General features: G+C 31.9%; 2 protein-coding genes across 2 annotated transcripts; both read left to right on the top strand.

Moving 5' to 3' along the window:
* The first annotated feature begins 893 nt into the window (after positions 1-893).
* Positions 894-4,180, top strand: LOC115962561 (protein C2-DOMAIN ABA-RELATED 4-like). The gene is made up of 4 exons (XM_031081417.1): positions 894-1,048; positions 1,218-1,427; positions 2,673-2,768; positions 3,612-4,180. Exons 2-4 carry the CDS (start codon positions 1,242-1,244, stop codon positions 3,900-3,902), a joined length of 573 nt encoding a protein of 190 aa, XP_030937277.1. The 5' UTR covers positions 894-1,048; positions 1,218-1,241; the 3' UTR covers positions 3,903-4,180.
* A 16,241-nt stretch (positions 4,181-20,421) lies between these two features.
* Positions 20,422-24,189, top strand: LOC115964063 (probable auxin efflux carrier component 1c). Its single transcript, XM_031083361.1, has 6 exons — positions 20,422-22,233; positions 22,347-22,590; positions 22,707-22,792; positions 23,211-23,368; positions 23,877-23,953; positions 24,047-24,189. The coding sequence occupies exons 1-6, from the start codon at positions 21,009-21,011 to the stop codon at positions 24,111-24,113; spliced, it is 1,857 nt and encodes a 618-aa protein (XP_030939221.1). The 5' UTR covers positions 20,422-21,008; the 3' UTR covers positions 24,114-24,189.
* The last annotated feature ends 292 nt before the right edge of the window (positions 24,190-24,481 follow it).

Below are 24,481 nucleotides of genomic sequence, written 5' to 3'. Positions count from 1 at the left end.
TTAATAGTTGAACAAGATATTTGTGATTCAATTCATGCCTACATCAAAAATCAATTAATATCTTAGTTTGATGATAAATAGTACAATAATAAAAAACGGACGCTATAAGTTGAAACTCTATAAATAAATAATAAAAAATATATTAAAACATGTATACTACGATAGAAGAACATGACCCACGAGACCTAATGGATCAAGAAAAAAAAATACATACCTTATTAAAAAAATGACAAAATTTAGTTATAAAATTAGTTGTAACCTTAGGTTACAACCTTACTCAATATATATATTATTGGATGTGTATTTGATAAATTCATCATTGGATTACATTTTTTTCTTATATTCTCCATGCTTGCAAAATTTTTAGAAATTTAAAGATTAATAATTATGTCATCAATAAATTATTTAAATTGCAAATTTTTGTATTTTTTTTATTGAGATTTTTTTTTTAAGAATCTTTTGTAGTTTAAAATTATACATAAAATATAAACTTATAGATTATATAGTAAATAATATCCATTGACACAAAATTCGACGTATATTAAGAGCATATAGAATATACAATTTAATGATTAGGTTTTCAAAATATATAATAATATTTATTTAATTAAATAAAATTACAACTTTAAAATATATCAAATTTTATAACTAAACTTTATAAATAAAAAATAAAATAAATAGAAAAGGACGCAGAAGACAAGAGAGTAGACAGCCGCAGCCACGTTATTGTTCTTACAGACAAAGCATTAATTGCGGCTAAGATGGTTGCAGTCAACGTCAAAGAACCAACCACAAACGACTCTCCTCCAAATATTCCGCGACTGACAACCGAATACCCTGGTCACCTCACCTCACCTTCTCCCACCAAAACCCCTCCAATTTCCACACCCACAATCACCCTCTCTCTCGGTTTCCCTTCCTCCCAACGCCAACCCCAACCAAAAACTCAATCACAATTTACTCAGACAGAACAGAGATAACAACAACAACAACAAAAACAAAAACAACAACAACGTCAACGTCAGACAAGGAGTTTTGTCAGTTTCTGGTGGGCTCCACAATCTCTCTCTCTTTAATTTAATTGGGTTATTAATAATATTTTAATTGTTTGCAGATTATTATTATTATTATTATTTTTTATTTTTTATTTTTTATTTTTTTGTGGTGGTAGAGAGGAGAGAATTGAATTGAATTGATTTTTTTGGTAATATAAAAAGAAAAAAGAGGGAGGGAGGGAAAAAATGGCAACAGAGGCATCACCAAGAAGAAGAAGAAGTTCACCGGATAAGAGTGGAAGATCATCATCCACGTCTCTAATGGAAAATCTGCTTGGACTCCTCAGAATTCGCGTCAAGCGCGGTGTTAATCTCGCCGTTCGTGACGTTCGTAGCAGCGACCCTTATGTTGTCATCAAGATGAACAGACAGGTCTCCTTCTTCATAATCATTTCTCTTCTTCTTCTTACTATATTTGGCTTTTATAGACTTTTTTTTTGTGCACTGATATAATTCCAGAAAAATGAAAATTATCTAGGAATCATATTTAGTATGTTATTCTTTTTAAGGATCCGTACGTACTATGCAGCTCAAGGCGTGAAACATGAGCTTATGTTATCATATGATGTACCCCTTGTTCTCTTTGAATTGGTCTTGTTCGAAACAAATACAGTTATGTAGGGTGCAATTAGCTGAACTGGTAAATTATTTGGCAGGAATAACTAATAAGGGACCTGTCATCGAATATTGCGTGATGGTAAAAGACAATCATTGTGGAGTGGATCCATTTATATTTACCTGATAATAAAGAAGAATCATTACAGAACCAATATCATTCATGCTTCCTGTATTCTGCATCACATGAGGAAGATGATCTTGGTGGAAATTAATAATTGTGATTATTTTTAATTATTTCCTATAATTACAAAATTTTGACATTTTAGCTTTTTTTTCCCCCATTTTTTTTATATACTAGGACAATCATAATTCTTTGGCAGATATGTAAATTTGTGAACATATGATATCTCACAATCTTCATTTCATTTTTGCAACTAAGGGAAGATTATATTTCTTAATTTTGTGGCATCTGATCTTAAGATCCTACTTTCTGTATTTGTATTTGAGAGAGAGAGACAGTTATGCTTAAATCAGTTCCTTCACTAAACTTATTGGGTAAGTCAAAAGTGAACAACTGAAAATTAAGTAGTCTGGTCTGAAATTCACAAAACATTCATATCTGGCATTTGAGGAGGTCAATTTTAAGTGTTGGTAATGATCTTTTGTATTTAATACTTACTCAATATGCTTGCAAGTTGGGTTGGAGTGTATGCTGTTTACATGACAAAAAGAGATGCCCATTACAAGTTTACAACCATTGGTTTCCCCTTAATTTGATTACAACATAATTGCTTTTTGATATAAAGTAGAATATTCATAACGATTCTAAGTGAATTGAATGTTCTAGGCTATGCTCTGCTGATTGGAAATTCTATATTCCTTTTTTCTGGTTTATTTTGTTTCTTGTTCCTTCCATTTATGAGTTAACTCAATAAATTATATTAGGCTAGCAATATGTTTCTTTTGTTTACATTAGTTTCACTGATTTCTATGAAATCATTTTCAATTACTTGTGGTTCATTTCTTCTAATCAGATCTAAGCGTGAACATGTGTTGCAGAAACTGAAGACACGTGTTATTAAAAAGGATGTTAATCCCGAATGGAATGAAGATCTAACTCTTTCTGTTACAGACCCTAATCATCCGATCCAGCTGGTAAAGTTTTTTTTGTCCACTGCCCCATGCATAAATATGAAATCCAAATGAAAACACAGGCACTATCTTATGATGATGTGAAAACAGCTACTTCCTTGTTTGTGTAGTTTTCCATGTGCTAATACAAAGTTCAATTCCAAGTCAAAAACATGAGTTACGAACTTGTGATGATTTTAAATAAGTTCCTATTGTTTTCTAGATATAATCAACAATGAAAATTATATTAGGATAATCTTTTAAGTCGAAAATAACTTATATGTTGTGTAATTGTGCTTGCATATGCAATGAAGAATGGATTAAGTTGACTTGACTTGTTAATGCTACTCTATCTTATGGTAATATTATAATTTTGTTTAAAAGAGGAGTGAAACACTGGAGCATGATTTTCCCCTTACATGCATATATCTGTGGGCTAACTGGGTTGTCTGTTATTTCCTTGAAGAATGTTGGACTCTGACTCAGTTACTAGAAATTTCCCAAGAAAAAAAGTAATTATTAATTTGCACATTCATATATCTTAAGTTGTTATATTCTCCTATTAGACTGCTTTCTCATCCCTCAGAAATAGAAGGCAATGAAAAATTAACAGCTTCACTAGCCTATGACTTGATGGTATAAAATCTCCGTTTTGGGGGGAAAGACTTGTGAAGAGTAACATAGATGCAGAGCCAATTCTTATACATTTTTGCCCTGCCCCTACATGAAGTCAAATATGGCAAAGCCACTTAATGAAATCTTAATTTTCTTAGGCTTCTCTCTCTCTCCTCTTCCTTTTCTGTATTGTTTCTTTTGCTTTCTGCTAATTGTAATATTGAAAATCATTGTTGTTTCTTGTGATTGCAGACCGTTTATGACCATGACACATTTAGCAAAGATGACAAAATGGGAGATGCTGAGTTTGAAATCAAATCATATATAGATGCCTTGAGGATGAATTTGTCAGGCCTCCCAAGTGGCACCATAGTGTCGAGAATACAACCAAGCAGGCAAAACTGCCTTTCTGAAGAGAGCTGTATCACGTGGACTGAAGGCAAAATGATTCAAGATCTCTGCCTCAGATTGAGAAATGTGGAATGTGGGGAAGTTGAAATCCAATTGCAGTGGATTGACCTTCCTGGTTCTAAGGGTTTATAAAGTTTATGAATGATACTCCTTTATTTGCTTTCCTTCATGCATACTGTATCAGCTCTTCTACAACCCTGCGTAATGTGATGAGCTTCATGGGGGGGTTAGTTTGTTCATATATGTGTAATGATGTGACTTTGGATGTTTTTGTATTGTCCACTGTATCTGGTTTGTAGCTCATTAATAGGGTTGAACAATTTTTGGACGTTGTTACCAAGACTGCTATGTTGTATGTGCTCTATTATGGTTTGCTCTAAATCTTAGTTTCATGCACACTTTATCATGTAGTTCAATGTGTATTTGCAAATTATTATAAGAAAATGATGTAAAGCACATGAAAAATGTCTACTGAACTTTCATTGACAAGCACAACTTGTTAGTAGAGGTGACCAACGTTTCTGGAAATTTTAAACCATTTCACAACATCCTATGTTTTATTGGTTTGATAATTCAATGTTACAACAATTGGGAGAGAGGATATTTGAATTTTGGTTCTCCTTACGAAGGAGACTAGGCAATACCATTAAAATACAAAGCTCTTGACACCCCAACCTATGTTTTAAAACTTCAATTTTATACATTTGGCTATAAAATGTAGTGAATTAACATTTTATGGTAACTCAAAGTAAATATCTTTGTAACTTAATTAGTTGACACCATGGTTTTGAAACTTGAACCGGACCATACGGTCCGACCGGGTTAACCGAAAATCGTTCATTAATGCGATTGTTTTAACCTTAATAATCGGCTATTACAAGAAATTTCGTGAACCATGAGAACCACCATTGAACCTCCCGGGTTTGAAAACCTTAAGTGGTTCTCACAGTCCAGACCGTTTAAGTTTTCTTTTTTTTGTTACTTATAGTCATTGTTAAAGCTTCAAGTCGGCCTTCAACTTCAACCACCCACCGTGGGACCATCAGACTTGAGATCACTCGCCATATTCGTTCTTCTTCTCTCTCTCTCTCTCTCTCTCTCTCTCTCTCTCTCTCTCTCTCTCTCTCTCTCTCTCTCTCTCTCTCTCTCTCTCTCTCTCTCTCTCTCTCTGCATTTTTGCAGATGCTGTGTATCTCCATTTTTGCCTCTGGAGTCTTCTTCTTCTTCTTCTTCTTCAGTTCTTTGTAGATGATGTATTGCCTTGCTTTACTCTCAACCACTAAAGGCTTGCTTTACTGTTACCCATTTATGCTTGCTGCAAAGCACTTCTTAGGGCCCATTTGGTAACATTATTCTAATAACATTATTTGTATATTTTGGAAATACTTTTAGGTAAAAAAATGTGTAAAAAAATATGTAATATTATTTAAAAACTGAAAAATATTACTTAAAATACTATACCAAATGGTTCCATAAATTTTAGAGAACTTGATCTTTATTTAACCCATTTTTTAATTGGCGGACAAGCCAATGTCTGCCCACCTACTTTTGTATTTTTTTTTTTTTTTTTTTTTTAATAATTCACAAAGGGTTGACTATTCAAACTGGCATAAAAGAGAAAATATTAGATTGGCAATTGCGCTTAGTATTTAATATTTTTTATCTGCATAATTATGGTTGCTTAAAATTTAATATTTTTATTTACAAAATACATAAAAGAATTTATTTGAAATATAGTTCTTTATATTTATTTGGATTATTTTAGTTAATTTTTCAATTTTTACTAATTTAATATATTTATTTATTTTTTAAATAATTACTAAATTAATTATGATGTCATTACGGTTCGACCTCAGTTGAACCTTGGTATGACTTTAAAACCTTGAATCTCTCTCTTCTTCAGTTCTTTGAACAATCCGAGTTTGAAAACCATGGTTGACACCTTTTGGTATTTTCAATAAAAACATTCTTGGTTTAAATCCTTCTTTCTAACTATCGAATTATTATATTATTTTAAAATAAATAAATAAATAAATAAACAACAACAACAACAAAAGAAGAAGAAGAAGATGTAGTGAAGGCTTTGTTTCCCAGTCAATGCATTGATTTCTGGCTCTTTTTCTTCATCTTTGTTATAAATAAATTAACAACGCCAATTTATGTTGTCTGTAGACTCTATACGCCACTACGCCTCAATAGTCAATACAACCCACTTAACACAATTCTTACGCTACAGCCTCACTTCCCTCCGAAAAAAAGCCCTTTTCTTTTTATTAATTTAGACTGAATTAATTTGAGTCAACCTGAAATTGGAAAGAGTAGCGTTGTGTGGTAATATACACACCATTGTGATATTTATCAATGAGACCCCAAAACGCAGTTTCAATGTTATGTTTGGAAGAATGAATTTAAATTGAAATTTAAGTTAAATTGTAATTAGAAGAAAAATTACAACAATTATATATATGTATATATATATATATATTTATTTATTTATTTATTTTGAGTTAACAACAAATGTAAATTAAACCTATTCCACCATATATATGTCCTAGTTAATGTTTGGGCCAGTGGGGATCATTGGGACACAGATTGAGTTTATGTTCATGAAAAGCTTCAATTCCCCACCCCATAGCATTATTCTCAGGGTTTTTATAATTATTATTCTTGGACTTTAGTGTTAAGTGTAAATTTAGTCATAATTTCAATTTGAACAATCCAAATAATTTAGAGTGCTTTGTTTAAATAAATGATATTCTCATCTTTGTAATTGTAGGGTACAGAAGTGGAAGGAAAAACAAAAAATCAAAGAGAGGGAAAGGTGATTACTTTGACTTATTACCTTGGTGGACATAGTAGATAAGGCTTTTTGTTCATTTATTTAGTTGTGGAAGTTTGAGATATTATTGTTTAAAATCACCCTCTTCAGGGTTGGGCCAGCTCCTAATAGAAGATAATGCTTTTGGGCTTGTTAGCATTGAATTGTTTCCGCTTGTTTGGCAAAGAGCTCCATTAATAAATCACAAATATTTTTGGCCCATTGTACATGTCCTCTGGAATTGAACCATGCAACGTTATATTATATCGGATCTTACTCTCTCCTGGTTGATTCCAGATGTTGAACTTGAATATATTGCAGTTTCGGAATGCAAAAGAATATATATGAACCCTGGACCTTTTTTTAAAAAAGAAAAATTTATAATTTTTTTAATCAATAAGAGCATTCTCATTGAAAATGATAAATGCTATAAATGTTAAATTTTAACATCAAATTTGTAAAAATGATCAAAAAGCAAGCTACAACAAGCATGCCAAACTTAAAAAAAAAAAATAGCAACTGAGCTATAGTGAGCTTTCATATTTGAAAGCTCACTGTAGCTCCAATCTTAAAAAAATACATTATTATTTTAATGCTTGTGGTGAAAAAGGTGGTTTGTATAGTTTTTTATTATTTTAATGAATAGTTTATATTATTTTAAACGAAATGGTAAAAAAATAGAACCTTTAATATTGGATGTGTTGTAAAATAAGTTGTTAAAATTGGTAAAGTGGCTTTTTGATATGCTAAATATCTAAAAATTTTAAAAGATTTGACAGGAATGCTCTAATACATTAAGAAAACTAGCATGTAACTCTATGCAAACGCATGGATGCATTTAAAATTAAACAAAATTGTGGGGACTATGGCCCAAAATAACAGGTTGGCCCCTAGGCTCGTCCGAGGACACCAGCCCATCCAAGGAGTCAGCGTGACTCAAGCAATCCGAATTCAGACATCACTGGGGCAAAGAAAACATGTCCGAGGAGGAATTTCTCCTCGGATACTGAAAATCCGGAGCAAAGGTGCATTCAAGCCACTAAAGCCCATCTTCTAAATACGTGAAAAGGAAGGAAACCCGAAATATCTCAGCAAAGGCTACCACCACCACATTAAATGCATTACAACTACTCTCTTAGCCACATTAATGTGGAGAAGACCCCTGAACAGTGCTACTTTGGCTACCGCAACTCACAAAGAACTGGGAGAGGTGTCTGATGGGACAGGTGCTCAAGTGGGGGTTTGGATGATCAACAAGTGTAAAACCCAGATGACAGGAAAGGGCCTATATAATGTGTAGAAGTCCCCCAAGAAGAAGGGACACAAGGAGAGAGAGAAAAAAAAAAAAAAGGGAAAGAAGGGAGAGAATACTGTGGCATGCAAAGGAATCCTATTACACTAACTTGTATCTATAAATCAAGTTTTTAGCCCTATCATTCTGGGTGATCTTTCGATACAATGGCATTTGTTCTTGTTCGTGTGTTCCCTTAACCCATGCAACATTCCGTTTAAACTTACTTAAACCGAGTTCTTTAGCTCATACTCTACAAGAATTCATTGTGTTGGGCTTTTTGGACCAAGACTTATAACAGTAAGAGTTTGGTTACTAAATTGTGCCCCTACAAAAATTTTTATTACAAAAATATAAATAATTAGTCAGATTAAATTTTTTTTAAAGCATGTAACACATGCATTCATGTATACATATAGATACATTTAAAATTAAACACAATTTCTATCATAAAATATAGATAATTAGTCAAATTATTTTTTTTTAAAGTAAACGTAATTAGTCACATATTAAAATTCTTACCTAAATTTATTACTACTTATGATCATTTTTTTTCTTCTAATTTTTAATAAGATAGAACGTGTAGTGATTTTTGTTATGTAGTGATTTTTATTTTATTTATTTATTGAGAAACATGTGATGATTGTTATTGAGTATATGTGATTGTATTTTTTTTAAAAAAAATTATAGTTCATTAATATTAGATTCTTAGTATTTTGCACTCATTAACTCACTTGACATAAAGATTAAAAAACTTAAATAGACACATGGCACAAGCATAAGTGGATAATTATGGTGTAATTCTCACATAAATTTAGACACATGGTGCAAAATTGGATTATAATTTTAAATTCTAATTCAATTTTCTCTAAACTTTACCTATTAATATATATATATATATATATAGATGACTTATAAATTTGAATTTTTTTAGTTATATGGTTATATTTTTTATGGTTTATTATATTGGACTTCTCGTTTTCTACACTAAATTCACTTGGTACAAAATTCTAAAATTTAGATTAGATGAGACACATGGCGCAAAATTATACTCTAATTAAACTCCAATTTGAAATTTAATTGGATTTTTTCTTTGCTTGACCTATTATTATATATGTAGATTTGGGTCCTCTCAAAAGCCATGGTTTCCTTCCCCCTAAAATCCGCCACTAGATTGAAAAAGTATTTTTCAGTAGTTTAGATAATGGGATTTCTTTTTCCCACTCCAATTTTTTTTTTTTTTTTTTTTTTGGTGCTTTTCCTGGCCTTGCCTTAACATCTGTTTTTATTTTATTTTATTTTTATTTTTTTGAAGGCCAAGCAATCTTATGGGGTCTTATTAACAATAGGTGGCAAGGGTTTGTTAATGAATTGTCCTTAACCTAATTTGCTAATCAGTTTGTTACATATATATATATATATATATATATATATATACTTTGTCAGACTTAATTTAAATCCTCATCTTTCGGTCCTAATATTACCCAGAATATTTGTAAACTAAATGAAATGTGTAGTCATAAAATTTTTCTCCAAGTTTCCTTCAACACAGATACAATAGCAATCGTTGGGTAAATCGTTTCAATTTAGAACCCAGCCCTAATTATATGTAGTTTCATTCTGTAAATAGACTTTTTTTTTTTTTTTTTTTTGAGAGAGTTTCAACATTTGGTGTTCGTTCCTAATAATAACTCTTTATATGTAACTAGATATAATGAGCTTGCATTTGCCTTACTCTATTAAGCTACATATTTAGTCTTAGTTATTAGACCAAAAAATATGGTGTAATGGACATATCACATATGTAACACCCCTTTCACGTAAAGGTTGTTAGAGACCTTATTGACACCCAAAGGTAAAACCAACAAGGAAGCTCTTTTCATATAAATATTATAAAAATAAAAATAAAAAAGAAGAAGAGAAGAGAGGAAGCCTTTATTTGTCAAATGCGGTGTCCATTTTTCATTGGTAAGAATTCATGAAAAAGAAATGAAAGATTGGTATTTGACTAAACTTGCTGAAACCCAAAACCATGATCAGGTCCAGGTTTGCATGTCTCATGAGATGGTAGCAAATAGAATCTAAAAAAGAAAAGAAAGCTTGAGTTGAAAACATTGGCATTCAAGTATAACTTATGCTCCCTTAGACATTAAAGTTGTTTGGAAAATGAGTAATTTTTCAAAAATTTTTTTTTTTAATTTTTTCATTTTCTTATAGGAGTATTAGGTAGCAATTTTGAAAATGAGCTGAAAAACATTTTTAGGTGAGATAAAGTTATTTTTCGAAAATTTTTACTAGAAAATAACCCATTAAAAATAAGTCATATTTTTAAGAAGGTTTTCTATTAACTAAATATAATTTCCTTTAAATTATTTTTTTCCCCTAATGCTACTAAACACAAGAAAATATGAAAAACTATCTCTTATAAGGTTTACTAACGACACAAATGGAGCATACATTAAAATGAACTTATGGTGTGTTTGGATGACATGATTTGGGTATTTGGATTTGGATTTGAGTGATTAAAATCCAAATAACTTGTTTCTAGGTAATAACCCTCTATGGACAAAGACTGTGCACAAGCCACAAAGGCAACAATTTGCTTACTAATTCAGATATCATCCCAAATGAAGGTTACATACAACAATTAATTAATGCTTCCATTTATTCAACTATGGCCATTCATTGGGCATTGGCCAACTGAAACCGTTTTAGGAATTTTTACTCTAAAATGGAACAGTTCCAAGACTTGTCTTTTATTTATTTATTATTTCTTTAAATTAATTTTTTTTTTAAATTATTTTTTAATGTGTCACTAGACATTCGCCTGTGTGGCTTATGGCCGATATTAGTGCTAGATCATTATTATTATTTTAATAATGAAAGTGGTTGATCACTATTAGGCCAATGCCAAAGTATGGTTTTAAGCGTTTTAATGCAAATTTGTGGATCTTTTAAATTGGTCAATTAGAATACCCTTCCCTGATTTATGGCCATTAATGCTATTACACACACTACTCAAAAAAACACATGCGTGTGCTATTGAATATTATTACTTCTATACAATTAATCGACCAATAAAATTATCTAAGATTATCCTCTACTAGTTCCTAAGCAAAGTCAATGTTAGATGTTTTGGAATTCAATGTGTTTCCACACAAAATGTCCCAATCTCCAACAAAGCAAATGCCACTTTATACGCAGTAGACTAGGAACAATACCAATGCAAAATAACATCCTTTGCTAACATTTAAGAACCTTTTTGTACCTTTATATCTTTAATTAATTGCTTTTCATTCCCATGAAATTGGTTTTCCTTATCCACATGGGGTGCTCATTCACCCATAGCATGTGTGCAAAGAATTATATGAATTCTTTTTCGTGCTTCTTTGTCTAATAAATTAGCTCAATAAAAAAATAAAAATTAAAAATCTTTTTCTTTTTTTAATGTTTTCAATTCTATACGCAAGAAACGTAGTATAGAATCAGCCAAACAATAAAGCAAATATACCAGCAGTGCATATATTCTCTATTCTAAATAAAGTGTCCCAACAAGAAAGGGAAAAAATTGTCGTTATATAACTTATATTATGATGGGTCCAAATGAGATGAGATGAATTATAAGTATGTGTTAAATTTTAGGTGCCGGCAAAAATGCTCATTTAAAAAATATTTTATGTATGAGATTTAATTCTCAAACAATCACCAAAAGATGTGATATTCTCTCTTAGGAAACAATAATAATCAATTTCTAATTTAGAAAGTGTTTCCAACTTATAAAGAAAACCGCATTAATTTCCTGGCTGGATTAGAAAAAATGTTCTATGTAAAGTATGTATGCCCATTTAACTCCCGAGAAAATTTTTTCTTGGTTACATTTTGCAAGTAATCAATCACCATCACTGGTTTTTATTTTTATTTTTTTTAATATTTAAGCTGATCTACACATTAGACGCCAAAATGTTGCTTATCTCGTGAAATTTCAACCATCATTCTCAATAGAATATTTGGTCAATTACGCAACAATCTTTCTACTATCTTTCTTCTTTCATGCATGTATATATAAATGTTTTGTGACCTTCCATCTTCTCGTTGAAAGAAATGGTGGAGATAGTGCCACCGATTCTTCATTGAGGAACACGCACGTGTGACCAAGAGGGAAAGGAAGAAGAAAAAAAATCTTTCTCAGAAACCCAAGTGATATACATATACTATACGACACAGTTAAAAGCAATAAAGAAATTAAAAAGAGTATTAAGTTAAACAAAGATTGAAGTGCATGCATTCCTTTTATGCTCTTAGGAAACAAAAAACCCTATTGCAGTGCGTGCAATTAAGCATGGTGTTTGGGGTTTTGAATTTTCTTAGTGAGTTGTGGGACTGACACGCCAATCAGTGTCCCCATTTTGCTTTCAAACTTTGCCAACCCCCCCACCTCCCCCATCATTAACTTCAACGCATGCTTCTGTATTTTTTAGCACTTCTAGGATCGATTATTTTTCTTCTCTCCATTCAACAATTCCCTTATTAATTTATTTTCTTTCAAGCCAATCATATCTTAGCCTGTTAATACCTACAAATAAGTTTGTCCCTCTAGGAAGCATAGAGAGATGAGTATCATCTTTTGTGTTTAATTCCATAACTTAGTTCTTAATGTTATTGTAATATCTTGTAAGCTTTTGTTCACGTGCTCTGCATGTGGCACATACCTTACCTTTGTTATCCTTTACTCTCTCTCTCCAAATCCTAAAATCACTTTTGTAGGTTCTTTCACTTCTAATATAAATAAATTATTAAGCATTTTTTTAAGGACACCCACATATTGGGTAAATAAATCATAATTTATCTATCTGAAATAAAAATGGTATCTATACGTCAAAAGATGGAGTGGTGCTTGGAGAAGTCTAATCCTTTTTTACATTAATAACAAAGGTGATGATGTCATCAATACTTCAATTGTATATAGATTTTTGTTGACAGGTGTTCGAATGCACCTATTAAAGATAAATTTAACGAATTTTATTGCACCCATTATGTGATATTCTAATTGGTCACAATTAATTATATAATAAAAAAACTCAACCTTAATCAATGTGCTAAGACATTTGTTAATCAAACCTTTTTGTATATTATTATTTTTATCGTTGTTGTCATTGTCTTCACTCTTATTATTATCATTCTACGCACTAATACTGAGTCTCCACTCATGAAATTATAATAGTGTAAATTAGAGTACAAGTAATTGTCATTATAAATAATCTTTAATTTATTGTTTTTGTATATGCTGTTGCATAATTTATGTTGATTGGAGAAATTTAAAAGTACCTTCTAGATTTTTGTTTTCAATATGAATCTCTCTTTTTCTCATTTGCTTGTTCAAAATTTTAAGGTCACTTTTGTGGTCCTTCCATCTCAAAATAATAGATTTTTTCCTAATTAAATGGCATGTTAAGTTATAAACCCATAAGTCATTCTTTTTAAAACCTACAAAGCAATGGATAATTTCATAAGCATTTACGGATTAATGGAGGTGAGTGATGCGTGGTGAAGTCCACACTTTTCCCATTATAGTGGAAAATTTGTATGGACTTATGATATATATATATATATATATATATATAATGATCACTTATTTTATTATCATCATATATTGTTATTGTGCATTTTTATTACGTACAAGTCACCACTAGACTAAAATAACATAAAATTAGCTAAGAAACAAGTATCACTTATTTTATTATCATCATATATTGTTATTGTGCATTTTATTACGTACAAGTCACCACTAAACTAAAATAATTACATAACATAAAATTAGCAAAGAAACTAATATTTTATCTCTAATTTTTCTTTTACTTTGCAAAGATTTACGTTCGTAATTAACGACGTTAAATTGGAAAAGATTTACTGCTCACAAGATGTGGCACAAGGATTAGTATACTTTTTTTCTCACAAGATCTCGCCTTTACCTTAATTTTTGCTCACTGTTTTGAAATTCCTTTGTGTTAGGCAAAGCTAATCTCGACTTACTACTAATTTGAGCACGAAAAGTCAGCTTATACTGCACAGAAGTGAAAGTAGCATCCACTTTTTTATTTTTATATGTCATTTTTTCTTTTGCAGATGTTATTAGTGTAAAAATGAACGGGCTAGATTCAGTATCTTGGCTTTTATGATCCTAGCTCGAAAGAATTAGTGGATTTATTATGTGTTCCTATTTGCAAAAGTAATGGCATTAGGGATCACTTTTAATTTTTTGCCTCAAGGTCAAATTTTCAGACCATTTAGAATCTTTTTTCTTGTTTGGTACAACACCACTGAGATCCTTTTCACAAAGTAATAGGATAGGCAAGTACAAATTAGGCTCTAGTCACTAGTATGATCAATTGATCATTGAGGCCAATTGTCGGGAATTAGCTATTTCAAATTAGAAATTATTCATGTAATTTGCACTTGGTTTCCACTTTCCATAACACTATGCCTCTCTTTTTCTCCTTTTCGATCCCCCTTTTTTTCCACTCCATTTTTTTTAACAGGCTCTTCTATTCTAGGGCCAAAATGGGCAAATGCCCTTTTTGCACAAAAAAATCAGTGTTCTGCCTTCTTTCCCAAACTAATTAGGGAAATACCCCTCTTTTGTAACTCGGATTTTGGACAATTGAGTTATAGCAAACTGAAAATTAAAAAAAAAAAAAAAATTACTAGAACTCGAGCTCCATGAATTCGAGTTTCATACAATTTTTTAAAGCCCTATAGTGACGTTTTAACAGCAAGTTTTTTCTTAAATCTGATCGCTTTATAAGGAGCCCTATAGTAGCGTTTTAAAGTCTTATAGTGGCGATTTAAAGCCTTATAGTGGCATTTTAACATGCAAGTTTTTTTCTTAAATCTGATCGCTCCATAGGGAGCCCTATAGTGGCGTTTTAAATACCTATAGTGGCATTTTTTATGGAACTCGAGTTCCATGCAATTTTTTTTTTTTTTTTTTGAATTTTACCTATAGCCGCGTTTCATGGAGGCCTATAGTGGCGTTTTTTTATGGAACTTGAGTTCCATGCAATTTTTTTTTTTTTTTTTTTGAATTTTACCTATAGCCGCGTTTCATGGAGGCTTATAGTGGCATTTTTTATGGAACTCGAGTTCCATGCTTTTTTTTTTTTTTTTTCTTTTTTTTTTTTTTAAGTTTGATCGCCCCATACCTGATTTTCTATAAATCGAGTTTTACATTGAAACTCGATTTTGAGAAAATCAAGTTACAAAAAATGGGTATTTCCCCAATTAATTTGGAAAAGGGGACAAAACGCTGAAATTTTTGCACTAAAAGAGCATTTGCCCAGATTCCCCTCTATTCTAGTAGTAAATGTAAAGCTCATATGCTAAAATCACTTTCTGTGTGATTTGTTTTGTTGTTATGCACTACAAAAAACTGGGGGGAGCTTTTATTTTTTATATTCTTCCCCCAACTCTGAAGCCCAACATCTACCAACAAGCAAAATTTTCAAATGTCAATTACTTTATCTACTGATTCTACTTCATTGGTGTATCAGACTAATGAACAGATCTAACAAAATTTGCTGTAATATGAGCATATTATACGTGAAGAGAGACCATTTTTTTGGCCAATGTAAATTAATTAATTAAAGATTTTTTTTTAAAGATAAATTAATTTAAGCATTTTAAAATATTGAGTTCTTTGGTACCAAAAGCAGCCGGTGTCTGTGATGGTTCACTTTGCCCAACGAAATTAGGTTCCATTTTAGAGCTCATAAAGAATGAAATGTAATAGAATAAGTAAATTATAAATGAATAGAAATGAACAAAATGAAATACAATGAATAATGGGCATAAAAAACAGAAAGAAATAAAAATAAAGTAGAATAGAATGAAATTAAGCTATATTATATGGATTTCTTTGAAAATATTAATGGACAATAATAGAAAAAAAGTAAATGTTTTTAGGAGTATCATAAGAATGAACACTTTTTTTTTCTTCTCCTTTAAAAAACGAAACTAAGTTGATTCATCATATATAAAGCCTAATCAAAAGAAGAAGTTGGATTTACTTCAAATAAAATTATGGAAAATGTTAACAAATGTCCTAAGGGTATTGGCTTAGGAACTATTTTTAAAAACATTTTATGAGAAAATGATAAAACAATTGATTATGTTAACAGCTTTTTATATTTCTCATAAAAATGATGTTAAAATTTCCTAATATTGTTTATTAACAATTGCCCTAAGAGAACCTATTAACATGACCAAAAAATTAATAATAAAACTTTTGTTTTTAATTGTATACAAAGCATGGTATGTTAAAAAAATAAAATATACTTGTTTACTTTAAATGTAATATGTAAGAATAAGTTTATAGATAAAATAGAAAATTATTGGTTTTAGTGACTAGTTGGGGAGAGAGAGAGATGCATGTTAATGGGTGCTCTTCTGCATTAATTAAGAAGGAACTGAATGTCTCCCAATATATTGAAAAGTAGCAAAAACAAATAAATAAATATCATTTTAATTGAATGTTGTGCTAACTCCTTTAAAAAAGCTGATCCATTATAATAAAAAACTCAATCTTGACTAATGTACTTTATCACTCATTAACCAAACCCATACATAAAAGGTTTGTGAGTTTCTTTTTCTTCTGGTTAGATATAGATCACTTCTTTTTCTTTTTCTTTTTTTCTTTTTTTATGGTTTATTATGAGTGGTGAGTCTATATAAAAATGATAAGCATGTACTTACAATCCGCCACGTCAATCTTGTGGCACAAAAATTGTGGTCCTAGAAGAACTCAAGTTTTGGAAGTGCATTTGTATAGTAGGGTTTGGGTATAAGGATTGGATTTGAATGATTAAAATTTATATACCTTGTTTAGATAGTTTTAAAAAATCAAAGATTTGGATTTGTCCAAATCCACCTTTAAAATTCTTGGATTTAAAATTTTTTCTTTTATATAATAATAATAAGAGATCTAGATAAGAATGAGAGCCACAAAGATTCGACCTGATTTTAGCTTTGAAGGTGATCCCGAGTTTGTGATGTGGGCCGGGCGTTACGCTGCAGTAGCCCAAATAAACCGTAGTCTTTGTATTTTAGCGCCTGCTTCCCACCTAACGCATTAATAAGTTGAAGCCTTCGCAATTGCCAAGTATTATTAAATCACGTTTAGCATTTTATTGGACAATTCAGGGTCCACGTGAAAGGTATCACCCAGCCATCAATTCTCCTTCTACCTAGATTGATAATTTCACTAATGAACTAGAAATTGCAATAAATACTTATGAGATGACATCCCTTGCGTTATTACTACTAGCATTTAGCAACAAGTTTTTAGCCAGCCAGCCAAAAAAAAAAAACTAGCATTAATTTAGTAACAAGTAACTCTCCCTTCACTTGCCCATGCCTCTCACCTATTTAGGGTGTACATTTGGTATACTAAATGTAGATTATATTAGAAATAGTAATCTTTATTATTAAGAAAAGAAGACATTATAATGAAATAACTATTAGGAGTGTTCGCGGTGTGGTGTGGTGCAGTTTTGAGCTACTTTTAACACCACACTTTACGATGTGGTTTAGCTAAAACCATAACTGTACCGCACCTTATTTTTGCAGTTACATGTGTGGTGTGGTGCAATTTAGAATTTAGTCAAAATCATAACCACACGGCATCTCATTTTTGCGGTTACTATACCGTGCGGTGTATAAGATGCGGTTTGAAGTCAGTATATTTTTCAAATTATGGGCTTTTCCTACTCTGTCCAAAACTAATTTTCTCCTTCGTTTTGGTCCAAATTTTAAACTATTGAACTAGTTTTTCTTTATTTTGGGCTAGCTTTCCTAGTCAACACTTTCTATGGTTACCAAACCTTTTATTTTTTTTGAAAACTAGGGTTATTAAAATTTTATATTTAATATTAAAAATAAATAATATACTAATATATAAAGAGGCTGTGATGCGGCGCGGTTTGTGCGGTTTTCTTATTATAAAAACGCAAATCGCACTGAACCATGCTGTGCGGTGCAGTGCACTATTACTTGTGGTGCGGTGCATGCCATTTTGCAAGTGGTTTTGGTGCAATTTTTGCGGTTTGTGTGGTTTGTGCAATTTGGTGAACACTCCTAAATATTACTATCCATAAGTTTGGTTGTTATATATGAAAAACTAGTAAAAGATGATGTATAAGGAAAATTTATATTTTTGAAAATATATTATTTTTAAACCTATTATATGCACTACATAATAAATCTTACATAAATTTTAAAGAAAAATAACTATTCTTCAATTTAAAGAATAGTTATTCCTATGTAATAACTAATACATGTAATGAAGATGCAATCAAATGACCGAATTGCTATTACATATGAATAACTATTCCATTACAGGAGTTATTATAGCGTACTAGACATACCCTTAGTTGTTAAAATAGTAGGTGTTTCTATGATCACATTCATATAAGATTCTCAACATGTAAAAATTTGTGGAGTGACATAAATAAGAAAAAATGGAATTCACGAGTCATAGGTTGTTTACATGATTTAGCCTTATAACTACATCTACGGAATAAGTACATTAAAAAAATTCATTTTCATTTGAAATTGTATGGTTCATATTAGATATTACAAGTATAATGTTATTCAACCTTTTTATCATACATTACAATGAAATTCACATTTGGTATGGGAATTAGATACAAAAGTCGGTGCCAAATTAAACGGCATATTAATTGGTTCAATCTTATTGGTATTTTATAACAATCAATCCATTGATTTTCTCAAAAAATTAATATCTTAATTTCGTTTTATCACATCCCTTGCGTTAATAACTTAATACTACTAGCATTTAGTAACAAGTTTTTAGCGCCCGCCCCCCCCCCCCCCCAAAAAAAAACTAGCATTTAGTAACAAGTAACTCTCCCTTCACTTGTTTATGCTTCTCACTTATTTAGGACACGTTTGGTACATTGAATGTAGATTACATTAGGCATACTAATTTTTATTACTAGGAAAAGAAGACATTGTAATTTTTTTTTTTTTAGAGAGTTTCAACCTATGACATTCGCTCCTAATAATGGCTCTTTATCATCAGACCAAGATACCAATTAGTTTTTGGTGTAGGTATGGATTGAACCCCAAATCTCTTATACAACAATCAGAAACTTTACCAGTTGAGTTAACTGGAACCTACAAGACATTATAATTGAATAACTATTATTATCCATAAATTTGGTTGTTACATATAGAAAGCTAGTAAAATATGATGTATAAGGAAAATTTATATTTTGGAAATATATTAATTTTAAAACCTATTATATGCACTAGGGAATAATTATTACATCAATAGCTCTTTATCATCAGACCAAATAACTATTATTATCCATAAATTTGGTTGTTACATATAGAAAGCTAGTAAAATATGATGTATAAGGAAAATTTATATTTTGGAAATATATTAATTTTAAAACTATTATATGTACTAGGGAATAACTATTACTTTAATAGCTCTTTATCATCAAACCAAGACAATAATTAGTTTTTGGTGTAGGCGTGTATTGAACTCCAGATCTTTTATACAACAATCAGAAACTTTACCAGTTGAGCTAATTAGAACCCACAAGACATTGTAATTGAATAACTATTATTATCCATAAGTTTGGTTGTTACATATAGAAAACTAGTAAAATATGATGTATAAGGAAAATTTATATTTTGAAAATATATTAATTTTAAAACTTATTATGTGCACTAGAGTATAACTATTACATCAATTTTAAAGATGAATAACTATTCTTCAATTTAAAAAATAATTATTCCTATATAATAACCAATCCATGTGATAAAGTTGCAACCAAATTACCAAATTACTATTACATGTGGATAACTATTCCATTACTTGAATTATTATAGCATACCAAACATACCCTTAATTGTTAAATAATAGGTGTTTCTATGATCATATTCATATAGAATTCTCGACATGTAAAAATTTGTGGAGTGACAGAAAAAAGAAAAGATGGAATTCATGAGTCATAGGTTGTTTACATGATTTATCCTTATGGCTACATCTACGGAATAAGAACATAAAAATAATAATAATAAAAAATAAATAAATAAATAAATAAAAAATAAAAAATTATTTTCATTTGAAATTGTATCATTGTATGGTTCAGATTAGATATTACAAATCTAATGTTATTCGAACTTTTTATCCTACACTACAATGAAATTCACATTTGGTATGGGAATTAGATACAAAAGTCAGTGCCAAATTAAATTGCATATTCATTGGTTCAATCTTATTGGTATTCTATAACAATCAATCCATTGATTTTCTCAGACAATTAATATCTTAATTTCGTTTTCAATGACAATGAAAGTGAATTATATTTTCAGCACACCAATTAGTCTCCATTTAGTTTTTTTTTTTTAAAAGAAAAAGAAAAAGAAAAAGAAAAAACTCAAAAAGCAATGAATATCTTCTCACTAACCCAAAAGAAGAAAGAAAGAATAGAACATACACATGCAGCCATAAGTCCATAACCCATATACAACAACCCATGAGCAAAAAAGCGAATCCAAGAAGAAAGAGGATACAGCTCTTTACAAATTACAACCCCTGAAAAAGGCTCCAAACAAGTACAGTCTGAGACACACCCACCTCCAACCAAAATGCCCCTTCTACACTTTATGTAACCAGTAGTCCCATAGAGTCATAGAGAATAGAGCCATACACCACCTTACAAAGTCCTATATCAAATACCACAACTCACTCCCCTCCTCTCCCCAGTACCCAAATCCAAACGCAACTCGAAACAAAAAGGGAAAAAATAAAGCAAAATAAAAAGCAAAAACTCTGTTGTGTGCGCTTTGGGGAGTGTAAGTGCAAGCTTGTTCGCAACTCTCAAAGCTGAAAAAACTATTGCTGTATTCTGCTTATTACCCACTACCCCAAAAACCAAAACACATGCTCTCCCATTTCCCCAACTCTTTTTATCATCACCACCACCACCACTTCCATCTTCTTGTTCTTCCTAAACTCTCATCCAATCTTTTTCAACTTGGTCTTCTTCCTCACAGCTCAGAAAGCTTTTCTTGAATTGGGTAATACAACAAGTTAGCAAAGATGATTAGTTTATTAGATTTCTACCATGTTATGACTGCAATGGTACCACTATACGTGGCCATGATCTTAGCCTATGGTTCAGTGAAATGGTGGAAGATCTTCACCCCTGACCAGTGTTCTGGTATCAACCGGTTTGTGGCTCTCTTCGCAGTCCCTCTCCTTTCATTCCACTTCATCTCCTCCAATGATCCATACACCATGAACTTCAGGTTCATTGCTGCTGATACCCTCCAAAAGGTCATAGTTTTAGCTGTTCTTGCCGTTTGGACTAAGGTGAGCAAGAGGGGTTGTTTGGACTGGACAATAACTCTATTCTCACTCTCAACTCTCCCAAACACCTTGGTCATGGGCATTCCTTTGCTTAAGGGAATGTATGGCGACTTTTCTGGGAGTTTGATGGTCCAAATTGTGGTCCTTCAGTGCATTATTTGGTACACCTTAATGCTCTTCTTGTTTGAATACAGAGGTGCCAGAATGCTTATTTCTGAGCAATTTCCAGACACTGCGGGCTCCATTGTCTCAATCCATGTTGACTCTGACATCATGTCATTAGATGGGAGGCAGCCACTAGAAACTGAAGCTGAAATTAAAGAAGATGGCAAGCTTCATGTGACTGTGAGAAAATCCAATGCTTCAAGATCAGATATTTTCTCTAGGAGGTCGCAAGGATTGTCATCAACAACTCCTAGACCCTCCAACTTAACCAATGCAGAGATATACTCCTTGCAATCTTCAAGGAACCCAACTCCAAGAGGGTCTAGTTTCAATCACACGGACTTTTATTCAATGATGGCTGGTGCTGGAGCTGGTGGGAGGAACTCAAACTTTGGTGCCTCTGATGTTTATGGTCTCTCAGCTTCAAGAGGGCCAACACCAAGGCCTTCCAATTATGAAGAAGATGGTGGAGTCAGTGGCAAGCCCAGGTATCATTACCATGGTGCAGGGCCTGGAGGGGCTGGCCATTACCCAGCACCAAATCCAGGAATGTTTTCACCAACAGGATCCAAAAATGTTGCTGCTAATGCTAATGCTAATGTCAATGCCAATGTAAATGTAAAAAAGCCTAATGGCCAGCCTCAGCAGAAGCCAGCTGAGGATGGTGGTAGGGACCTTCATATGTTTGTTTGGAGTTCAAGTGCTTCTCCTGTTTCAGATGTCTTTGGAGGACATGAATATGCAAACAACGATCAGAAAGAAGTCAGATTGGCCGTTTCTCCAGGAAAAGGTCAATAAGATTATTGTTATTACTTAATTTTTGTTTCATTTTTAGTGTGTGTTGCTTTATTTTTGTTTCCTATAGTCTTCTAATTGCGATTTTATTGGTTTGTGGATTATTAGTGGAAGGTCAAAGAGAGAATCAAGAGTACTTAGAAAGGGATGATTTCAGCTTTGGGAACAGAGGGTTAGATGGAGAGATGAACAACCATGAAGCTGAGAAAGTGGGAGATGGCAAACCAAAAACCATGCCTCCAACAAGTGTCATGACTAGGCTTATACTCATCATGGTTTGGAGAAAGCTAATTCGAAACCCCAACACCTACTCAAGTTTAATAGGCCTCACTTGGTCCCTAGTCTCATTCAGGTAGTCTAAAATCATCCATATTTTAAAATTTCCCTGTGAATAGATGTAGTATTTTGGCTCAATTTTTATTTTTTAATATTGATTAAGTTTTCCTTGTGGGGTTTCTTTTCTTGTAGGTGGAACCTTGAAATGCCTGCCATCATAGCAAAGTCCATTGCCATACTGTCAGATGCGGGGCTTGGCATGGCCATGTTCAGTCTTGGTTAGTATAAACACCCTTCTTGTAATACAGATATACAGTGTCGTTCAGACAAAATTCTCTCCTTACACTTTCTTTACTATAAATGATTCTGTGTCTATCCCATTTTGATTATTAAAATTATTTATTAAGGGAAAGCAAGCAAGACTAGCAAAAAAGCAAAGAAAAGAAAACAGTGTATGGTTATGATAATGTCTCGGTTTCTTTATGATTCTGACTATATATTTGGTACACTTTTTGCCATGCTTGTGTTGGGGTTTGATATAATGGGTTTGTGGGTGATGGGGTAGTACTAGTAGCATTGGGTGGTGGTGATGATGATGAAAGGTCTTTCAAAAGAATGACTGACTGACACAGTAAGGGATGTGATGGTAGTGATGGATATGCATGCCTGATGCTTTGCTTTTGATGTGAATGACAGGTCTGTTCATGGCTTTGCAACCGAGGATCATAGCATGTGGAAATTCCATAGCAACTTTTGCTATGGCCGTGAGATTCCTTACAGGTCCAGCTGTCATGGCAGCCGCTTCCATTGCTGTTGGCCTTAAGGGCGTTCTCTTACACGTTGCCATTGTCCAGGTCACCCCTTTCTTTCTCTCTTTTGCTCTCAAAATTCTCTCTCTCTTTTCTTTTTTGCCTCCTCCTGACACAACCAATCCTACTTTTCTCTGCATAAAAGCTCCAAAAACTGCACATTAAAGAAACAATACGTTGCTATGAGCTATACCCAGATAAGATTTTTTATTATTTTTCCAATAAAAATTTTATTTTAATATGATATTAAAATAAGATCATTGCCAATTTTCCATCTAGGTTCTTCAGCAAATAGTGAACTACTTTTAGTCTTTTACTGTTAAATAAAAAAAAAAAAAATAAAAAAAAAAACTTTTCTGGAGGTAGTAAAAGTTGAGCTGGAAAGAGCAATGCCATAAAGCAATTGTGTTCTATAAGAAACTATAATTAGTCTTACACCATGAGTAAGGACTTGTTTGGTGGTGTTATTAATGAACAACAAACATGCATCTGTACCATTATTAACATGTTTTTTTGCCCCTCACGTGCCTTGGATTGGCAAACAAAATAACAGGCAGCTCTCCCACAAGGAATTGTCCCCTTTGTCTTTGCCAAGGAGTACAATGTACATCCTGATATTCTCAGCACAGCGTGAGTACATCATTTCCTAACTCAATTACGATCTTTTACTCTGCAAATTTTTCTTTTCCTTTTGTGTGTACTGATAAATTTCTTAATTTGCAGTGTTATATTTGGGATGCTAGTTGCATTGCCCATAACGCTTGTGTACTACATTTTGTTGGGGATATGAATTTGTGGAAATCATCAAAGAATGTGGCATTTCAAGCAAAGCTCAAGCCAGGCCAATAGTGCTTTGAAAAGTCGGACGTTGAAATCAAAAGGCATATGATGAGAAATAGGATCGGAGAATGAATCTTTTCTTTTGAATGGTCTTTGCTAGTAAAATTGTAAAATCATGTTTGTAGTCAATTTATATATAAGAAAAAAAAAAATGTTTCCCTAGTTTTATTATAAACCAGAATTTCCTTGAATTCTATTCCTAGAATTTATGCTCTAACAAAAGCAATAGAAACAAAGGAAGAAAAGGTAAAGGAAAAGGAAAGGGTAAAAAAGAAGTGGCTGATGTGATGATGCCCGTGCATTATACTCTTTAAGTTC

This window comes from Quercus lobata, chromosome 10 (genome assembly GCF_001633185.2).
Source record: "Quercus lobata isolate SW786 chromosome 10, ValleyOak3.0 Primary Assembly, whole genome shotgun sequence".
NCBI classification, from domain to species: Eukaryota; Viridiplantae; Streptophyta; class Magnoliopsida; order Fagales; family Fagaceae; genus Quercus; species Quercus lobata.
Note: the sequence above shows the minus strand (reverse complement) of the source record. Positions and strands in the feature narration are given on the sequence as shown.

Bases quoted from the DNA above. Each gene is read 5' to 3' on its own strand.
- LOC115962561 (XM_031081417.1), top strand. From the start codon at position 1,242: ATGGCAACAGAGGCATCACCAAGAAGAAGAAGAAGTTCACCGGATAAG. The intron at 1,428-2,672 runs GTCTCCTTCTTC...CATGTGTTGCAG, and splicing joins TCATCAAGATGAACAGACAG to AAACTGAAGACACGTGTTAT. The intron at 2,769-3,611 runs GTAAAGTTTTTT...TTGTGATTGCAG, and splicing joins CTAATCATCCGATCCAGCTG to ACCGTTTATGACCATGACAC.
- LOC115964063 (XM_031083361.1), top strand. From the start codon at position 21,009: ATGATTAGTTTATTAGATTTCTACCATGTTATGACTGCAATGGTACCA. The intron at 22,793-23,210 runs GTTAGTATAAAC...TGTGAATGACAG, and splicing joins CATGGCCATGTTCAGTCTTG to GTCTGTTCATGGCTTTGCAA. The intron at 23,369-23,876 runs GTCACCCCTTTC...ACAAAATAACAG, and splicing joins TACACGTTGCCATTGTCCAG to GCAGCTCTCCCACAAGGAAT.